Genomic DNA, 21,952 nt, shown 5'->3' with positions numbered 1-21,952 from the left:
ACAAATGAATGAAAAGTGTGTCCAAAGATACCACAAAAAAGAAAAGATGACCCATAGACTAGAAGATATATATATTTGACAAAGGATTAATATCCAGAATATATAAAGAATACAATTACAAACAACTCAATAGAAAAATGGACAAAGGATATGAACAAGCAAACAAATAACTATTAAACCAGTGAATACATACTGAAATAATGAGATACTTTTATTATATTAGAATCAATACTGGCAAATAACAGTGTGGCCACACCACACATTGCCAAGGAACTCAGACTACTGATGGTAATAAATTGAGTAAATCCACTTTTTGGAAAGCAATTACCCCATGACCCAGTAAGTTTCACTACTAAGTATATATACTAGAAAACCTATAATGTGTACACAGGGGCCTCACAGAAGAATATTTGTAATTGAGAAAAAAACTGGTAACAACCTAAATATCAGCAGAATTATGTGCAGAGATGGATAGGAGAGTGAAAGTGAATAAAAAAAAAGTTCTGCATACCAACATGGATAAACAGCACAAATAGTGAGAAAATTAAAGGTGCAATAGCACACTCATTAAAAATATATATAGCAGCAGTATACCTTGCTTTATGGATGCATTAATATGTAGTAAAATAAGAATGTAAGGATAATAAACACCAAAGTCACAACAGTGTTCATCTCTGCAGGGAAGAGAATAATTGGGGAAGGGCACTACAGGAGTCTTCAAATGAACTGAGAGGTCTGCTTTCTGAAACAATATACATTCATAATAAAATGAACTACATTTTTTTCATGTGCCTAAAATATGAAATTATTATAAAGTAAATCCAGAAAATATTTGAAAGCAAGTATTTATTAACTCTTTCAAACAACTACTGACAGTTTAACATGTAAGGGGGAAAAAAAAGGCCAGCACTATTGCAGAACAAGTCAAGAAAAATAAGCCTAAAATGGCTTATGCATAACAGAAAACTTTCTTCTAGGCTGCTGTATAGATGCTCTGCACTGTATACCTAAAAAAACCAAAATGCATGTTACTTTAAAACATTTGCTTAAGTAAATGTTCAGGCTAGTTACTGAATCACTTGTTACATTTATGTGGATGAATAAATAGCTGGTTACTCAAGTATTTTAATAGCTTTGTTACTAGGTCATGGATTGTTCAATGGTGTTCTGTGCATACCATATGCTAATGTGCTTAAATTACTTAAAGTGTCCACTTCCTTCTGCTCTTCTGCCCATCCCCAGCAACTATCTGTTACTATGATAGTCATTTCAAGCATTCTTACAGATGGAGATCCTCTTTGATTCTGGTATTCAATAGGTGTAAAGGGCCTATGAAGAAGTTTAGAAGAGAGATTCTTGTTGAGCTTTGTTGTCATTCTTCGAGAAATCAAGGAAAGTCTGAAGGTGCTTTTATGGGTAATTTAGCATTAATCTCCACTGTATTAGTCACATGCAGGAACAAGAAGTCATGATACTTACATCATTCATCTTGGTCCGCCAGCCCCATTTCCACTAATGACATATGAACTGGATATTGTTCATCTTCATATAATGTCACTATTTGTTCTGGTGCCTGAGCCTAAAATTAAAAGATAGTTGTCAAAAAAATACAGTAAGGTCTTTGCTGGTTTTCCCCTCCTACATCTGGCCTATATCACATAGGGAGGAAAACGCACTCTCCAAATTTATTAATAATTTATATTTCAAAAAGGTCTTTGTGATGATATCCTATTAAATCCATTCTTTTCATTCTTATACTTTATTTAAAATGTAACTCCAGGGTGCCAGTGTGGCTCAGTTGGTTAAGCAACTGCTTTTGGCTTGGGTCATGATCCTAGACTCCCAGGATCATGTCCCACATCAGGCTTCCTGCTCTGTGGGGAGTCTGCTTCTCCCTCTGACACTCCCAGCTCTTATGCTCTCTTTCAAATAAATAAAATCTTTAAAAAAAAAAAAAAAGTAACTCCAACACAAAGTTTTCCTAGATTAAGCCAATGGGCTTTAACACTACCATCCCTGTTAAGATTCAATTATATTCTATCTAGAAGGCCTTATGCTTTTATGCATAAACTGGCCAAATTATGAGTTATTCATAGAGATGAATAAATACATGTCTGTAAGAATACTTACTAGCCCTGTCTGTATTTTTACTGACTCCTTGAGAGAAACTGTGTATAGCTGTTTACACTACTCTGACACACAAAAGCATGGTACGTACGGAGGTTTTCAAAAAGCACTTTCTAGTGAAAGCACTGTTACATTAAGAGTTCACTCTTGTCAGAGCCAGTACATCAGGAATCTGCAAATCCTGGGTCCCAAAATCAGGGTAGATTGGGCTGAAAACAACAGTGTTGAGGATTAAGGTGAATTAGAATATATTTCCATTCAAAGGAGTTGTTATATGACTTCAGCTGACTGCCATTTTGGAAAAGAGACCTAGGATTCCTAGAATTTATAATATTTAATCAGAAATACAGACTTTTAAATTTTTTGTTAGTTTTTTTTTTAAAGATTTTATTTGAGAGAAAGAGCATGAGGGGGGAAGGTCAGAGGGAGAAGTGGGCTTCCCACCAAGCAGGGAGCCCGGTGTGGGACTTGATCCTAGTATGCTGTGATCATGACTTGAGCTGAAGGCAGATGCTTAACGACTGAGCCACCCAGGTGCCCCCAAAATAGAAACTTTTTTGGGGGTAAATTTTTCCAATTTTAAAACAAGTTCAGGCCAGATTCTGCCTATGGACTTCCCCTTTGTGACATGCTAAAGCTCTAAAGAAAGCATATTTATATTAAACATAATATGAACATTTGAACATTTATTTTTTAAATAAATGTATGTATGTGATATAGGGGTAGGTGTATTGATTGTGTGGTGTATCTGTGGGATGTTTGGTGTGTGTGTTGTATGTGTAGTGTGTACATGGGTATCTGTGTACAGTATGTGTTGTGGTTTTTTTTTTTTATGATTTATCAATTAGGGGGAGAGAGTACGTGTGCCTGAGCAGTGGGAGGGGGAAAAGGAGAAAGAATCTCGAGTAGATTCCCTGCTGAGTGCAGAGCCCTACACAGGACCTGTGTCAAAATCACAAGTTGGGTACTTAACCAATTGAGCCACCCAGGCCCTCTGTGTATGTATATTCTATATGTGTTATGCATTTTGTCTTTTTCTGTGTGTTATGGGTGGTGTTGAGTAATATATGTGTGATGTGTGTTTTGTTTTGGTATTGTAGGTTTGTGAGGTATATGTGTAGTGTTGGTATGTGTGTGGTGTATTTGTGGTGTTTGGAATTTCTGTAGTGTGTAGTATATTTTGGCGTGTGGTTTTGTGTAGTGTTATGTGTAGTTTGTGTGTGCTGTAAGGAGTGTATGATGTGTGCTGTATGTATGTAGTGCCTGTGGTGTATGAACAGTGTGACTGTGGTTTTGACTGGTGCATGGTGTATCTGTGGTGTATGTGTTGTGTGTGTTTAGTATGTGTGCATTATGTGTATGCGTGAGATGTGGGTGCATGGTATGTCAAACATGTATGCATATATGTATGTATATACTTATGTGTAAAGCATACGTGTGTTGTATTTGGTTTATGAGTGGTGTGCATGATGTTTAAGTGTTGTCTGATGTATTTGATATATGTGTAGTATGTGTGGTGAATAAATAGTATATTGATTTCATGTGTGAACAGTATGTGTTTGGTGTGTTTATGTTCCATGTGTTTTCTGTATTTGTGTGCTATCTTCCTTAGTGTATAGTGTATGCTGGTGTCTGTTGTGAGTGGTGTGTGTGTCCTAGTGTTGTGTGTTTATGTGGTGGTGGCTATGTGTGGTGGTGTGTGAATGAAATTTCTACACTGTGCATTGTCTATTTTATGTGTGTGTGTGGTGTTTTTGTGGTGTATGTGTGATATGTGTGTACTCTATGTTTAGTGTGTGTTGTGTATTTGGAGTATGTATGATATGTATTGTGTGTATGCTATATGTGCACTGAGTGTGGTTTTTATGTGGTGTATGGTGTGTCTGAGGTATATGTATGGTGTGTGTAAAACGTGTGCAGTATGTGTGTGTGCATGGTGTGTGTGTACTGTGTGTCAGGTTATGTGTGGCATGTGGTATCTGTGATTATGGTATGTTATATGTGGGGTATGTAAGTACTGAGTGATGTGATATATGTGATGAATAGGTGTTGTGTGTGCAGTGTGTAGTAGAGATGTGATGTAGGTGTGTGTATGAGGTCTGAATATTTTTTGAGTGATTTGTGTATGTTATGTTTGGTGTGTGTTGAATGGTGAGTATATGGTGTTTGGGTGTTGTGGTTGCAATTTATTTTGTATGTTCTATGTGTGTAGTGTGTGTTATATGTTTATTATGTGCATGGTGTGAGTGCTGTATGTGTGGTGTTTTTCAGTGGTGTGTATTTTTAAGCTATTCATGTGGTGTTGGTTATATGTGGTGTCAGCAGTGAATATGTGGTATATGAATGGTACTTTTGTGGTTCTGTGGTGTTTGTATGGTGTCTGTGCTATATGTAGTGTTTGTGTGTCTTGTATGTTTTTTTTAATTCTTGTTTTGTGTGTTCGGAGTGTGTAGTGTATTATGTGTGGTATATGTGTGCTCTGAGTGTAGTTTTATGATGTGTGTGGTGTGTTTGTGGTATGTGTAGTGTGTGGGAAAGGTTTTCAGTATGTGTGTGTTAGGTGTTTTTTTGTGTGGCATACAGTATATGTTGTATGTGTGGTATGTGGTGTATGAGTGCCTGTGTGCCATATATTTTGTGTGTTATATTCTGTAAGTGTACTGTGCGTTGTATATTTCTTTGTGTGTGGTATATGTGGAACATGAGTGTTGTATGTGTTTATTTGAACCTTTTGATGCAGGTTCTATTGCATTAAACAATTCAAAATTACTACAGTTCAGTCCTTTCCATGGGTTTGACCAGAATTCCCATTCTGGGAATGAAGTTTAATGTCACTTCGAGACCCACTCATTCACTTATCATTTGACTGTCTACTAAGGAGGAGCTCAAATACCATATCCTATCCTGATCTGTACAGAGGGAAGTAGTCCTTCTTGTACCTATATTTTATAGAACGTATTTCATTCTACCTCATATTTACAAATGGTTTACAAATGTTTCATTTCTCTCACTGATTTATGAGTTCTTGATTATAGGATACTCATCTTGATCATTTTAATCTTATTCATTACATCAGTTATATTTTATGTCATTGTAGGGCTAATAAAAATTTGCTAAATATAAACTGAAGCATAATTTTAACAAGCCTTAAAATTAATCTTGTATTTACAGATTTATATGTTTTAAAGCATTTTTTTTTCTTTTTTTGCATCTAGAGTTGCATAGATAGAAAGCACTTTAAAAAGTGGATAGGGACCCTAGAAATATCTTCAATAAGATTTTGGATAATTAAGATAGATAGTTACCATGGAAGAAGCATAAAGTTGTTTTCCTTGAAGACAGTCTATCATAGCCCACAGTGCTTCCATGCTCCATTTGGGACAATATGGTATTCTTGTCTTTCCTGGATCTCTTAAGGGAGGTTTAAACCCTGCCAAGAGAACCTTTATGGCGCGGGCTGGATACTGCATAAGGTGAAGAGGAATTTGACGCAATCTGTCACAAAAGAAATTCTTAAAATGTTCAGAATGTCACAATTAAAATTCTCTAATAGCTAAAACTGCAATGGGAAAAATTTATGACATTGGATTTGGCAATGAATTAGCTGTGATATCAAAAGCATTAAACAGCAAAAGAAAAAAAAATCTGACTACAGCAAAATTAAAAACTCTGCAAAGGACATAATCAACAGTGAAAAAGCAACCTACAGGATGAGAGAAAATATACACTAAAAAGTAGACATTTCTCCAAGGAAGATATATAAGTGGTCAACAACCACATGACATGGTGCTCAATATCATTAATCACCAGGGAAATGCAAATCAAAGCCACAGTGAAATACAACCTCACATCCATTAAAGTGGCTATTTTAAAGTGCCTGGGTGGATCAGTTGGTTAAGTAACTGCCTTTGGCTCACGTCATGATCCTGAAGTCCCAGGATCAAGTCTTGCATCAGGCTCCCTGAACAGCAAAGAAGTCTGCTTCTCCCTCTGGCCCCTCTGCTTCTCACGCTCTCTTTCTCTGTTTCTCAAATAAAAATTTTTAAAAAGGTGGCTACTATCAAAGCACCAGAAAATACGAAGTGTTTGAGGATGTAGAGAGAGACTGGAATTCTTGGACACTTAGGTACAGCTGCTATGGAAAATAGTTTGCTGGTTTCTCCAAATACTAAAAATAGAATGAATATGATCCAGCAATTCCAGTTCTCATATACCCCCGAAGAATTGAAAGCAGGGTCTTGAAGAAATATATGTACACTCATGTTCATACCAGCATTATTCACAATAGCTACAAGGTGGAATCAACACAAATACCCAAATATCCATTTATCCATGGATGAATGGAGAAAAAAAAGGTAGGGTACACATATGATGGAATATTATTCAGCCTTAAACAGAAAGGAAATTCTGACATATGCTACAACACAGCAAACCTTAAGGAAACTATGCTAAGTGAAATAAGCCAGTTACAAAAGGACAAATACTATATGATTCCACTTATATGGGATACCTATAATAGTTAAGTTCATAGGGAAAGAAAGTAGAATGGTGGTTGCCTGGTAGGGGAGATGAGGGGGAAATGAATGGGAAATATTGTTTAAAGAGTACAGAGTTGCAGTTTTGCAAAATGAAGAGTTCTGGAGGTTGGCTACATAACAATGTAAGTATAGTTAACTAATGTTAACTAATTTAATTGTTAATTAAAATAGTTAAATTAGTTAAATAGTTAATGTTAACTAATTTCAAATGGTTAAGATGGCAAATTTTATGATACATGTATTTTACCACAATATTACAACAAAAAATGGAAAATAACTCGTGTTGTCCAGAGAAACTGGAATGTTTGTGTATTGCTGGTGGGAATGTAAAATGGTATAGACACTGCAGAAAAGTTTAGCAGTTCTTCAAAAAGTTTAACAAAATTACCATATGCTCCAGGAACTCCACTTCTAGGTATACATACCAAACAACTGAAAGCAGGGACTCAGACAGCTACTTGCACAATTAATGTTCATAGCAGCATTATTCATAATAGCTGGAGGATGGACACAACCCAAGTGCCCATCAACATGTGAATAAATAAATGTATTTAGGAGTATTATTTAGCCATATATATTTATATATTTATATGTATTTATATATATTTATATATATTATATAATATATATAATGTAATATATATATTATATACAGAATTTCTGTTTGGGATTAGGAAAACATCCTGAAAATAGACAGTGGCAATAGCTGCACAATATCCTGAATATACTTAATGACAATTAAATGTATACTTAAAAATGGTTAAAATGGTAAATTCTATATTTTACCATAATAAAAAGACACAGACTTTTAAAAAAATCCTAATAAATAGCTTTAAAATAGTTTTTCTCCTAAAAGAAAAGCCAAAACTTTCCCAATAATTACTATTTAAAAAACCTCTAAGAATTCTAGTTCAACTAGGTTGACAAAAATAAAACAACCTGTTTATTGTCAGTTTTTCAGTTGATCCGTAATCAACAAATTGTACCAGGACAGCTAGAGGATTAAATTCTTTAACAGACACAATCTTTGCTCTATACCATAAGCCATCATCATATTCTGCAAGGCAGGGCATTTCTGGAAAGAAAGAAAAAGGAAAAAAAATCACATTACCTTGTATTTTCTTTAAAAAACAAATTTTTAAATACAGAAAAGTATAAAGAAAATGTAATCATCATAAACCCATCATTCAGATTTAAACAAACAATAGTCTGTCATATGTTGGATTCTGCTTTTTTCTGTTTATAATTTATACAACTTGTTTTTCCTAATTCCTAAGAATTAAGCTCTTAAGAAAGGCACCTCTCCCATTCTCATAGTTTCTAGTTCTGCCCATGGCTTCAACTATCCTTCAATGCCCGCACTTGTTAGACCCCCCAAATTTTTCATTTAAGCCATCATCTTCTGCAGAAGATAATAAAATAGTTTCTGCTATTCCTTTCAGTTTTGAATTTAAAAAATTCAATTGCCTTCTTTAAAATTCTTCAGGGGCATTATAACCATCTGCAATATCAAGTGCTTAGTACTGTAATTATAGGGTTCTTCACAATTATTCCCAACCAACTCCTATCACATATTTCCATGTGTTACCTAACTAGAATTACCTAAACTTCTATTTTAGTTCATGGCAGTTCCCTGTAATTAAAATGTTCCCCTATGCCCTTTTCTGGATAAACATCTCTTTCAAAGATCAGCTCCAACATGATTTTTATAAAAAGCCCTCACTACTCCTAGTCGTAGTTTCTCTGTGACCCAATGGTACCGTGCATACACCTTTGATATGAGCTGTTATTTTCATACTGAACCTGGTTTTCTTGTCCCATTAGTCCTTATGTGCAGAACTGTATTTGTATTGCTAATATAGTACCTGTTACAAGCAATTGCCCAATAGAAAATGTGCTAATAAATGAATGCCAGGCTTGAGTAAAACTGTGGAAAAATTAGTATAATAAGTATTCCCTTCTCTATAGACATTTTTAGATTTGAGTAGATGGAACACACTCTGAGCTCTTGTCTTACCCTACTTCCATCCCTCTCTTTATATTATCATATTCTTTTCTACATAATCTCCACAGAAGTGTAGCTGTGGGCAAGTCATATTTAAACACTACATGACTCTAATGTACAAAGATTTTTATCAAAGAGTTTTAAATAATTTCTTGTGTTTATTGAAAAGATTATCAATAGAATAGTAAAGAATGTCTTTTAATTGAGCTGTCTGCACAGTAAGCAATTGACTGAATCACTGTTAACAGTCTCAGCTTTTACCATTTCCATCCTTAAAAACATGGCTGAAAGTTCATCTCAAAATAGAACTAAAAAAATCAAAAACCAAAAAACCCAGCCAACCTAGTTGTGTTATTTTAACCTACACACCTTTTTAATAGGCACTTGGTTATGAATCAACTTGTACATATGCATACTTTAAAAAAACTTATTGAAGGATAAAAAAAAAACCTACAGAAAAAAATAAAATACTCACAGAAAAAATAAAATGCCCACAGAAAATGGAGCTATATGTAACTCCATGAATGATCACATTACACACAGAATGCTTCTGCTACTTCCCTTGAGACAAGAAGACATGAGGAAGGAACTGCTTCTTCCAGACTATAAATCTGAGTTTATACAAAGTAAAAATCATGAACTTATTCTTCCACTCATTCAACAAATGTTTATGAGCACCGAACTTGTGCAAGGTACCCTTCTAACTGCTAGTGACACAGCAGTACAAAGAGTCCCTGTTCAGAGTGCTATTTAAAAAAGGAAAAGAACAGCGGCATTCCATATGGTGATCTTTTCATATGTGAATGCTAAATGATCGTTTAGTGATCTTTTCAACCGACCACAGAGGAAATCCGCAAATTACCATGGCAGATTTTGTTTGTGTTGACACTTATGTACACAATCAAATAGGCTTTTCCCTAAGTATCTCCATCAAAGGCTTGATTTCAAAAAAGAAAAATATCCCCGAGTAGTAGCTGTAAGAACAAAGAATAAATGTAAACAGAAATTACGGTTTTCTTTATTAATACATTTTTACTATATTATAACCTTGTACTAATAATCAGTTTTAAATGAGTGATTAGTGAGAACAAATTGACACATTTTCCTCATTTCCTTATAAATAAATGGGTATTATCAAGTTGATTATTTCTGAAAAGAAATAATACATTTTCCTGATGATACGAAAGTACCACTAAATAAAATACTGCTATTAAAAAAAAAAAAAAAAAAAGGAAAAGAAGCCATGGAGAAAAATGGCATAGGAGAGGGTGGCAGGCAGTGCTACTTTATATGGGGAGGACAGGGAAGACCTGCAATATGGAGACAGTTAAGCAGAGATCTAAACTGCTTACAGTTTGGGGGAAGAACATTCTAGGCAGAGGGAATAGCCAGTGCTGTTTATCACCAAAACATGAGTCACAACTAATTAAAATCTCATGGAGTAAAATCAGGTAAGACTTTAGGCTGATGTTTTCCTTTGCTTTAGCATATCTTTTGATATGTACAAAATGCTATGAATAAATCTATATATCACATACTGATAAAAATGTATAGACACACAAACACAAAAAGACACACACACACAAAATGTAGACACCACTCTTGCTTTTCAGAAATTGTCAACACCAGTAATAAGATGCGTTTTATTCATAGAAGAATCACATATATTTACTAAATATGGGTAGAAATGGATTAGAAGGAAAAAAACATGATTTGACCTATCCTGACAGGACAGGACAATCTGAGCTCCCCTACACTATTTCAAATTATCAGTGTAGATAGTTTGTAATTAAAATTACTGCCATTCAGGTGTGAATGACAACTCTAACAATTTGAGCTAATGGCAAAACCTCAAGCTTAGAAAAATCATCTTTATGCAATTTTTCAATGCAGCCTGAGTTTTAGAAAATGGAAGTGACCCAAGGCAGTTATTTCCCTTCTCTTACTTTACTCATCTAGAAAATGAGAAAGATCATCTATAGAGTGTCTTGAGGAATCAAAGAGATCATGCATATAAAGTATATAAAAATATCATATGATTTCACTCATGTGGAATTTAAGAAATAAAACACATATATAGGGGAAGGGAAGGAAAAATAAGATGAAAACAGAAAGGGAGACAAAATATAAGACACTTTTAACTCTAGGAAATAAACGGCTGCTGGAGGGGAGGCAGGTGCAGGGGATGGGTAACTGGGTGATGGACATTATGGAGGGCATTCGATGTATCTAATAAGCACTGGATGTATGCAACTGATGAATCACTAAGTTCTACTTCTGAAACTTATAATACACTATATGTTAAATTGAATTTAAATAAAAAATTTAAAAATACATCAGTTAACATTAGAAATAGCTGAAACTCAAAAGCCCTTAAAACAAAACAACGGTTTATTAAGAATCCCATTTTACACAGAAGATTTAGTATACCTGTTCTAAAATCTGTCAGAAGAGGAAATGTCTCCACATTCTTATTAAACCTCCGCAGTGCTTCATTAAGGCTCTCAGACTCAGATTCCCAGCTGATTCCACTGTCATCTGTATCGCTATGCTGGTTAAACAGATTACAACTTTCTATAGAATCAAGGCAAATATACACCTAAGTGGGGGAAAGAGAAGGAAAAAAACCTTTCAAATTCTGTAATGTTTAATATTCATTTATATGGACAAAATTACTGTGGTAGTCTCTAACAATGGATCCCGATGATACCTTGTACAGTTCCCCTCCCACATGATACCAGAATTGATCTTTGTGACCAAAAGATAATGACATAGGTGATGATATATGACTACTGAGACCAGATCATCAAAGACATGTGGCCTCTGTCTTGGTGGTATGCTCTTTCTACAACTGTTCTCTCTCAGGGAAGCATGCAGCCATGTTCTTAGCAGACCAGTGGGGAGGCCCACAGGGCCAAGAACTGAGCTTTCCAGGTAACATCCATGGAAGTCTTTTTGGAAGTGGGTCTTGCAGCGTCCCCCCAACCCCCCACTATCTTGGCTGAGCACCTGTTAATGAGAGATCCTAAGCCAGCTCTTAATTAACTAGCTCCTGGATTTCTGACTCTCATATGTGTTTTAAGCTGCTAAGTTTTGGGTAATTTGTTATGCAGCAATAAATAACTAATATGAAAAGAAATCATTATAAAATCCAACACAGTTGTATAACTGCTATCCTCCTTAATGGAATTAGCAAATTTTCCTGTGAAAGAATGGTCTAATATGTAAAACAGCTGAAGGAACTGCCTGTTCTACTTAATTTGCCACTTTTTTCTTCTTTCTTGTTAGGCCAGGACATATAATTGAATTTTCTTTAGGGCACTTATTTATTCAATCAATATTTATTGAGTGACTACTATATATTAGGCAATATTCTGTATCCTGGGGACACATCTGTGACCAAAAGGGGCAAAACTCCCAGTCTTCATGTAGTTACATTCTAATAGGGAGAAGCAGACAAACATAGTAAGAAAATATATTAGAAGGTGATAAATGGCATGGAAAAACAGAGCAGAATAAAGAGTATCTAGAGTTCAGTGTAGGAAGAGGACCAGGAACTGAGATGTTTAAGATTTCAAAGATGGAAACAGTTCTGCCTTAAAAATTTAATATTGACATAAATAGACACTTGAAACCCAGCAAGTCTTTAAGAAACACTTGCTTCATTAACAAATGTCTGAAGAGGAAATTATACAGTTGGCACACTGGAGGTCAACTATTTAAAATCATAAAGATGAGAAGAGGAGTTAAGATGGCAGAGGAGTAGGGGGACCCTGGGCTTGCCTTGTCCCTTGAACACTGCTAAATAAACACCAAATCATTCTGAACACCTGAGAAATTGATCTGAGGACTGAGAGAAGAAAACTGCACTTCTACAAGTAGAAAAATGACCACCAGGTGGAAAGTAGGGGCTGCAGAGAATGGATTGGGGGAGAAAAGAACAGTGAGTGCCATGGAGGGAAGGGAGCCCTGATTGCAGAGAGAGAGAAAAAGAGAGGGAGGGAAAAAAAGGATGAAGCAGCACGCAGGGGATGACACAAGAAAAACTGTTCTCCAAAACTACTGACTGGGAAAAAGAGAAGAAAAGTGTGGATTCCCACATATTACTATAAGCATCAGAGTGCAAAGTCTGAAGTTTTAGAAGTCCATGCTATTACTGAGGTCATGCCTGGTGGGCTTAGTGGTACTCCTACTGGGAAGGACGGCTGAGACCCTGGAATAGGCAGTATGGTCTAAGGATCCTCTAGGTAGTAAGGCGAGAAAGTTTCCCTTCTTGGAGTGCATCTGGGACTGGTGGCACAGCTTTTCCAGGGACAGAAGAACTGGTGGAGCCAACGTACTGCCCCATTCCCTAACACAGGAACAGACACCAACTGAGAGCAATAAGCCTTGGTGTTGGCTTTTTGCTACACTTAACCATAGACTCTAAACAACTGCCTGTCATGCAACTACTTTTATGGGACAAATTGGCAAATGGCAAAAGCGTGGCAAGACCCTCCCCAAGAGGATCAGTGTGGATCTATGCCCAGTGGGTCCATAAAATTTAGAGTTTTGAAACACAGCGATATGCCTGAGATAAAACATAGGAGTACTGTGCCACCTAAGCAGACAGACAACTTGGACAAAGACAGGGTGAAGGTAGGAATCTAACAGAAGCTGGGGGCATAAGAGGCGTGACTGTTTGCTCTTCTGTGAGGGCTTCCAGAAGAGTGGCAGGCTTGAACTCCCCACTCTGGGAATGAGAGAGCAGGGTGACGCCATTTCCCTCTCCCCCTTCCATTAGCACTGACCGACCTCAGGGAGCAACAAAGCACCCCCCTAGTGGAGACCACCAAGCTCCACTCTCCTGTGCCTTGCAAGTGCAATTCCACTAGGACAAGTCAGCCTGAGAATCAGTGCAGCAGGTTCTTCCCTAGAAAATCAGCACAAACCTCTCACATGCACCAAATCTACTGATCATAGAGTGCTGTGAAGCTTCAGTTCTAGGGGAAGTAGGATCTAGCTGTTGCTTCTCCTTTATTTTTTAATTTTTTTTGGATCTAGTTTCTTTTAATAAGCAAACCAAGACACACCTAGTTAAAACTTGCCACACAGTGGACAGGGTCTAAACATGCCTCCACCACTGCAGGCAAGGAGAAACTCTGCAGAGGACTGACCTGAGGGTAGGAACATCAAAACACAACAACAGAGTGATATAGAATCCCTCCACTTTTTTTGGACTTCTTCTTAATATAGTCATTATTCTCAGAGGCAGGAATATGACAAGCTAGCTATCATACAATAAAACAGGAACCTAGAAAAAATGACAAGATGGAGGAATTCACCCCAAAAGAAAGAACGGGAAGAACTAACAGCTAGAGATGTAATCAATACAGATGTAAGTAATCTGTATGAAAAAGAATTTTAAAAATTTATAAGGATGGTAGCTGGGCTTGAAAACGAATAGAAGACATTAGAAAATTCCTTACTGCAGAGATAAAAGAACTAAAAACCAGTCAGGCCAAAATTTAAAATGCTGTTACTGACTGGATTCCTTGACAATGAGGATGGACAAAGCAGAGGAATGAATCAGTGATACAGAAGATAAAATTATGGAAAATAATCAAGCTGAAAAGAAGAGCTAAAGAAAGGTATTGGATCACAAATACAGACTTAAGGAACTCAGCAACTCCTTAAAGCATATCATAGCAGTCCCAGAAGAGAGGGAAAAGGAGGCAGAAGGTGTATTTGAGCAAAGTATAGCTGAAAATTTCCCTAAGCTGGGAAGGAAACAGACAATGAAATCCAAGAAGCACAGAGAACTCCCATTAAATTCAGCAATGGTGGTGACCATCACCACCAAGACATATCATAGTCATATTCACAAAATAAACAGACAAGGAAGAATCTTGAAAGCAGCAAGGGAAAAAATTCTTAACCTACAAGGGAAGATGGATGAGGTTTGTAGCAGATCAATCCACAGAAACTTGACAGGCCAGAAAACAATGACAAATATATTCAACATGCCGAATGGGAGGAATATGCAGCCAACTCCAGCAAGGCTGTCTGTCAATCAGAATAGGAGAGATAAAGAGTTTCCCAAAGAAACCTAGGAGTTCATGACCACTAAACCAGTCCTGCAAGAATACTGAAGGGGACTCTTTGAGTGGGGGGAAAAAGGACCCAAAGCAACAAAGACTAGAAAGGAAAGAAAACATCACCACAAACACCAACTTTACAGTTAACACAATGGCACTAAATTCCTATCAATAATTACTACGAATGTAAAGAGACTCAATGTTCCAATCAAAAGACACAGGGCATCGGAATGGATTAAAAAACAAGACCCATCGATACGCTGCCTACAAGAGACTCATTTTAGACCTAAAGATACCTGTAGATGGAAAACAAGAGGATGAAGAAACATCTATCATACTAATACATGCCAAAATAAAGCTGGAGTAGCTATACTTATATTAGTCAAACTAGATTTTAAACCACAAATTGTAACAAGAGATGTAAAGTGGCACTATGTCATATTTAAGTGGTGTATCCAACAAGAAGACCTAATAATTACAAATATTTATGCCCCCACCTTGGGAGCACCCAAACATATAAATCAATTAACAACAAGCGAAGAAACTCATTGATGATAATACAATAATAGTAGAAGGGTTTAATACCCCCACTTACTGCAATGGACAGATTAAGCAGAAAATCAACAAGGAAACAAGGCTTTGAATGACACACTGGACCAGGTGGACATCACAGACGTATTCAGAATACACCATCAGAATACACATTCTTTTTGAGTGCACATGAACATTCTCCAGAATAGATCACCCACTGGGTCATAAATCAGCCTTCAACAAGTACAAAAAGATCGAGGTCATACCATGCATATTTTCAGACCACAACAATATGAAACTTGAAGTTAAACCACAAGAAAAAAATATGGGTGTTTACACAAACAAAGACTCATGTAACACTACATCAAAAACTAATGATGTACGGTATGGTGACTGACTAACATAATGAAAAAAAATATGGAAAGATCATAAATACATGGAGATTAAAGAACATCCTTCTGAAGAATAAATTGGCTAAACAGGAAATTAAGAAATAAAAAAAATGGAAGCAAACGAAAATAAAAACATGGTAGTCTAAAACCTCTGGGATGCAGCAAAAGTGATCTTAAAAGGAAGTATACTGCAATGCAAATCTACATCAAGAAGCAAGAAAAGTCTCAAATGAACAACCTAACTTTACACCTCAAGGAGGGAGAAAAGAAACAGCAAATCTAAGGCCAGTAGAAGAAGGGAAATAATTAAGATCAGAACAGAAATAAATGATATAGAAACAAAAAACGCAGTAAAACAGATCAACAAAACTAAGAGCTGGTTCACTGAAAGAATTAAAATTTATAAACCCCTAGCCAAACTTAATAAAAAGGAAAGAGAAAAGACCTAAATAAATAATGAATGAAAGAGGACACATCACAACTACAGAACTACAAATAATTATAAGAAGAATAATTATAAGAATATTATGAGGAAAAGGAGTCAAAATGGCAGAGGAGTAGCAGGCTGAGATGACATCAGGTAGCAGGAGATCAGCTAGATAGTTTATCAAACCATTCCGAGGACCTACAAATCCAACAGGAGATCAAAGAGAAGAGCAGCAATTCTAGAAACAGAAAATTGACCACTTTCTGAAAGGTAGGACCTGTGGAGAAGTGAATCCAAAGCGAAAAGAAGATAGACCGTGGGGAGAGGGGTCGGCTCCTAGTAAGCAGCAGAGCACTGGAGCACAAAATCAGAACTTTTAAAGGTCTGCTCCACTGAGTGACATCGCTCCAGAGGCTAAGCTGGGGTGGAGCCGAGGACAGCATGGTCTCAGGTCCCACGGGGTCACAGAGGGATTGGGGGTGTCAGTGTCGCAGAGCTTGCAGGTATTAGAGCAGGGAAGCCAGCTACAGAGACAGAGCTGAGGAGTGAGCTCTCAACTCAGGGTTACCTTAAACTGTGATCTGTGGCACAGTTAGGCCACTGCTCTTTGAGCAGGGATCCCAAAAGTGGCAGATCCCAGGAGATCTTTCGGGGAAGAGTGGCCAGGATCTGCTTTGGAGATTACAGGTGGGGCCGTGTGCCAGAGACAGAGACGCTTGATCACAGGCTGGGTGAGCTCAGAGTATGGCTGGAGACCAGGGAGACGGGAGTGATTGAACGCTTTTCTCCGAGGGCGCTCTGAGGAGTGAGGCCCTGAACTCTTGGCTCCTCTTCACCGGAGATTGGGAGGCTGCCATTTTCATTCCCATCCTCCAGAACTCTACGGAAAGCATTCAAGGAACAAAAGCTCCGAGAGCGAACTGTAGCAGATTACTTAGCATGGACCCTGGCAAGGGCGATGCAATACTGCCTTGGGCAAAGACACTTGAGAACTACAAAAGGCCCTAACCCCAGATGAAAAAGAAATCCAGCCAAGACCAAGTTCACTTATCATGGAGAAGAGCAGAATTCCAGAGGAGGAGAAAGCAAAGCATGGAATTTATGGCTTTCTCCCCATGATTCTCTAGTCTTGCAAAGTTAATTAATTAAAAAAATTTTTTTTCTTATTCTAATTTTTTAAACTTTTACTCTTTCCTCTTTTAATGTTTTTTAACTAGTTTATCTTAACAATACCTTTCATTAAAAAAAATCTTTTTGAACCTTCATTATTATAGTAAAATTTTATCCCTCATTGTATCTAACTTTAGTTTTTGTATACACATAGGTTTTTTTTCCATCTAAAAAATTTTGGGATACAACTTCTTCTAATAGATCAAAATATACCCTAAATCTAGCACAGGGCTTTGTTCTAGGCTCCAGCCTCAGCAAATTCTCTACACTTTCCTTTGCTTTCTTTTCCCAACCAACTTGCTTATCAACTCATTTTTAAGAATTTTTTTAAAAATTTTCATCTTTATACTCATATTCCATCCCTTGATCATGTTTACCCTTATTTGTGTGTGTGTATGTTTTTTTTTTCTTTAAAATTTTGGGAGGTAGTTTCTTCTAAGACATAAAATACTCCCACAATTAAGTGGGTGGCTCTGTTCTACTCACCAGTCTAATATACATATATATTTTCTTTTTTAAATTTTTTTGAACTACTTTTTACCCTCCGTTTTCCCCCCAACAATTTGGAGTCTCTTATGATTTGGCTAATGCACATTTTCCTGAGGTCCTTGCCACCCTTTTACTATTTTATTCTCTCCTTCATATATTCTTATCTGGAAAAAATGAGAAGCCGGAAAAACCACAAAAGAAAGAACAAGAGGCAGTACCAAAGACTAGGGACCTAACCAATACGGACATTGGTAATATGTCAGATCTAGAGTTCAGAATGACGATTCTCAAGGTGCTAGCTGGGCTCGAAAAAGGCATATAGATATTAAAGAAACTCTGTCTGGAGAAATAAAAGCCCTTTCTGGAGAAATGAACTAAAATCTAACTAACTTGAAATAAAAATAGCTATTAATGAGGTGCAATCAAAAATGGAGGCTCTCACTGCTGGGATAAATGAGGCAGAAGAGAGAATTAGTGATATAGAAGACCAAATGAAAGAGAATAAAGAAGCTGAGCAAAAGAGAGACAAACAACTACTGGACCATGAGGGGCGAATTCGAGAGAGAAGTGATAGCATAAGATGAAACCATATTAGAATAATTGGGATCCCAGAGGAAGAAGAAAGAGGGGGGCTGAAGATATATCGGAGATAATTATTGTAGAGAATTTCCCTCATATGGCAAAGGGAACAAGCATCAAAATCCAGGAGGCACAGAGATTCCCCCATGAAAATCAATAAAAATAGGTCCACACCCCGTCATCTTATAGTAAAACTTACAAGTCTTAGTGACAAAGAGAAAATCCTGAAAGCATCCTGGGACAAGAAGTCTGTAACATACAATGGTAGAAATATTACACTGGCAGCAGACTTATCCACAGCGACCTGGCAGGCCAGAAAGAACTGGCATGATATATTCAGAGCACTAAATGAGAAAAATATGCAGCCAAGAATACTATATCCAGTCGGATGGCATTGAAAATAGAAGGAGAGATTGAAAGCTTCCAGGACAAACAAAAACTAAAAGAATTTGCCAACATCAAACCAGCCATACAGGAAATATTGAAAGGGATCCTCTAAGCGAAGAGAGAGTCTAAAAGCAGTAGAGCAGAAAGGAACAGAGACAATATACAGTAACAGTCACCTTACAGGCAATACAATGGCACTAAATTCATATCTTTCAGGAGTTATCTTGAACGTAAATGGGCTAAATGGCCCAATCAAAACACAAAGGGTATCAGAATGGATAGAAAACCAAAACCTATCGATATGCTGTCTACAAGAAACTCATTTCAGACCCAAAGACACCTCCAGATTTAAAGTGAGGGGGTGGAAAACAATTTCCCATGCTAATGGACATCAGAAGAAAGCTGGGGTGGAAACATACAAAGTAGATTTTAAGCCAAAGACTATAATAAGAGATGAGAAGGACACTGTATCATACTCAAAGGGTCTGTCCAACAAGAAGAGCTAACAATTTTAAATATCTATGCTCCTAATATGGGAGCAGCCAACTATATAGACCAATTAATAACAAAATCAAAGAAACACATCGACAATAATACAATAATAGTAGGGGACATTAACACCCCCCTCACTGAAATGGATAGACCATCCAAGCAAAAGATCAACAAGGAAATAAAGGCCTTAAATGACACACTGGACCAGATGGACATCACAGACATATTCAGAACATTCCATCCCAAAGCAACAGAATACATATTCTTCTCCGGTACACATGGAACACTCTCCAGAATAGATCACATCCTGGGTCACAAATCAAGTCTCAACCAGGACTAGAAGACTGGGATCATTCCCTGCATATTTTCAGACCACAATGCTCTGAAGCTAGAACTCAATCACAAGAGGAAATTTGGAAAGAACCCAAATACATGGAGACTAAACAGCATCCTTCTAAAAAAATGAATGGGTCAACCAGGAAATTAAAGAGGAACTGAAAAAATTCATGGAAACAAATGATAATGAAAACACAACGGTTCAAAATCTGTGGGACACAGCAAAGGCAGTCCTGAGAGGAAAATATATAGGGATACAAGCCTTTCTCAAGAAACAAGAAAGATCTCAAATACACAACCTAACCCTACACCTAAAGGAGTTGGAGAAAGAACTGAAAAGAAAGCCTAAACCCAGCAGGAGAAGAGAAATAATAAAGATCAGAGCAGAAATCAATGAAATAGAAACCAAAAAAACAATAGAACAAATCAATAAAACTAGGAGCTTGTTCTGTGAATGAATTAATAAGATTGATAACCCCCTGGCCAGACTTCTCAAAAAGAAAAGAGAAAGGACCCAAATAAATAAAATCATAAATGAAAGAGGAGAGATCACAACCAACACCACAGAAATACAAACAATTTTAAGAACATATTATGAGCAACTATATGCTAGCAAATTTGACAATCTGGAAGAAATGGATGCATTCCTAGAGACATATAAACTACCAAAACCGGACCAGGAAGAAACAGAAAACCTGAACAGACCCATAACCAGTAAGAAGATGAAGCAGTCATCAAAAATCTCCCAATAAACAAGAACCCAGGGCCAGGTGGCTTCCCAGGGGAATTCTACCAAACATTTAAAGAATTAACAGCTATTCTCCTGAAACTGTTCCAAAAAATAGAAATGGAAGGAAAACTGCCAAACTCATTTTATGAGGCCAGCATCACCTTGACCCCAAAACCAGACATGGATCCCATCAAAAAAGAGAATTAAGGACGAATATCCTTGATGAACACAGTTGCGAAAATTCTCACCAAAATACTAGCCAATAGGATCCAACAGTATATTAAAAGGATTATTCACCACGACCAAGTGGGATTTTTTCCAGGGCGGCAAGGTTGGTTCAACATCCGCAAATCAATCAATGTGATACAACACGTTAATAAAAGAAAGAACAAGAACCATATGATACTCTCAATAGTTGCTGAAAAAGCATTTGACAAAGTACACCATCCTTTCCTAATCAAAACTCTTCAAAGTGTAGGGACAGAGGACACATACCTCAATATTATCAAAGCCATCTATGAAAAACCCACTGCAAATATCATTCTCAATGGAGAAAAACTGAAAGCTTTGCCGCTAAGGTCAGGAACACGGCAGGGATGTCCATTATCACCACTGCTATTTAACGTAGCACTAGAAGTCCTGGCCTCAGCAATCAGACAACAAAAAGAAATTAAAGGCATCTAAATCGGCAAAGAAGAAGTCAAACTATCACTCCTTGCAGATGATATAATACTATATGTGGAAAACCCAAAAGACTCCACTCCAAATCTGCTAGAACTTGTACAGGAATTCAGTAAAGTGTTAGGATATAAAATCAATGCACAGAAATCAGTTGCATTTCTATACACCAACAACAAAACAGAAGAAAGAAATTAAGGAGTCAATCCCATTTACAATTGCACCCAAAACCATAAGATACCTAGGAATAAACCTAACCAAAGAGGCTAAGAATCTGTACTCAGAAAACTAAAAGTACTCATGAAAGAGACCGAGGAAGACACAAAGAAATGGAAAAATGTTCCATGCTCCTGGATTGGAAGAACAAATTTTGTGAAAATGTCTATGCTACCTAAAGCAATCTACACATTTAAGGCAATCCCTATCACAATCCCACCCATTTTTTTTTTTTTGAAGAAATGGAACAGATAATTCTAAAATTTATATGGAACCAGAAAAGACATCAAATAGCCAGAGGAATGTTGAAAAAGAAAGCCAAAGTTGGTGGCATCACAATTCTGGACTTCAAGCTCTATGACAAAGCTATCATCATTCAGACAGTATGGTACTGGCACAAAAACAGACACATAGATCAATGGAACAGAATAGAGAGCCCAGAAATAGACCCTCAACACTATGGTCAACTAATCTTCGACAAAGCAGGAAAGAAAGTCCAAGGAAAAAAGACAGCCTCTTCAATAAATGGTGCTGGGAAAATTGGACAGCCACATGCAGAAAAATGAAACTGGACCTTTTCCTTATACCACACACGAAAATAGACTCAAAATGGATGAAGGACCTCAATGTGAGAAAGAAATCCATCAAAATCCTTGAGGACAACACAGGCAGCAACCTCTTTGACCTCAGCCGCAGCGACTACTTCCTAGGAACATCACCAAAGGCAAGGGAAGCAAGGGCAAAAATGAACTATTGGGACTTCATCAAGATCAAAAGC

General features: G+C 37.0%; 1 protein-coding gene across 1 annotated transcript in view; it reads right to left on the bottom strand.

The window, feature by feature from the left end:
* Nucleotides 1-1,029: 1,029 nt before the first annotated feature.
* The window catches only part of RNF17 (ring finger protein 17), a 133,202-nt gene continuing 112,279 nt past the window's right edge, over nucleotides 1,030-21,952 (bottom strand). Inside the window, exons 29-32 of the mRNA XM_032838269.1 lie at nucleotides 11,101-11,269; nucleotides 7,605-7,740; nucleotides 5,433-5,622; nucleotides 1,030-1,579 (exon numbers count right to left, since the gene is read on the bottom strand). Coding sequence (XP_032694160.1) covers nucleotides 1,481-1,579; nucleotides 5,433-5,622; nucleotides 7,605-7,740; nucleotides 11,101-11,269 — 594 coding nt within the window. The 3' untranslated portion in view covers nucleotides 1,030-1,480. The remainder of the gene's footprint in view (nucleotides 1,580-5,432; nucleotides 5,623-7,604; nucleotides 7,741-11,100; nucleotides 11,270-21,952) is intronic.

The sequence above is a fragment of the Lontra canadensis genome, unplaced genomic scaffold (genome assembly GCF_010015895.1).
Source record: "Lontra canadensis isolate GAN:19392208 unplaced genomic scaffold, GSC_riverotter_1.0 scaffold103, whole genome shotgun sequence".
Taxonomy (NCBI): domain Eukaryota; kingdom Metazoa; phylum Chordata; class Mammalia; order Carnivora; family Mustelidae; genus Lontra; species Lontra canadensis.
The sequence above is the reverse complement of the archived record's forward strand: the minus strand, read 5'-3'. Positions and strand labels throughout refer to the sequence as shown.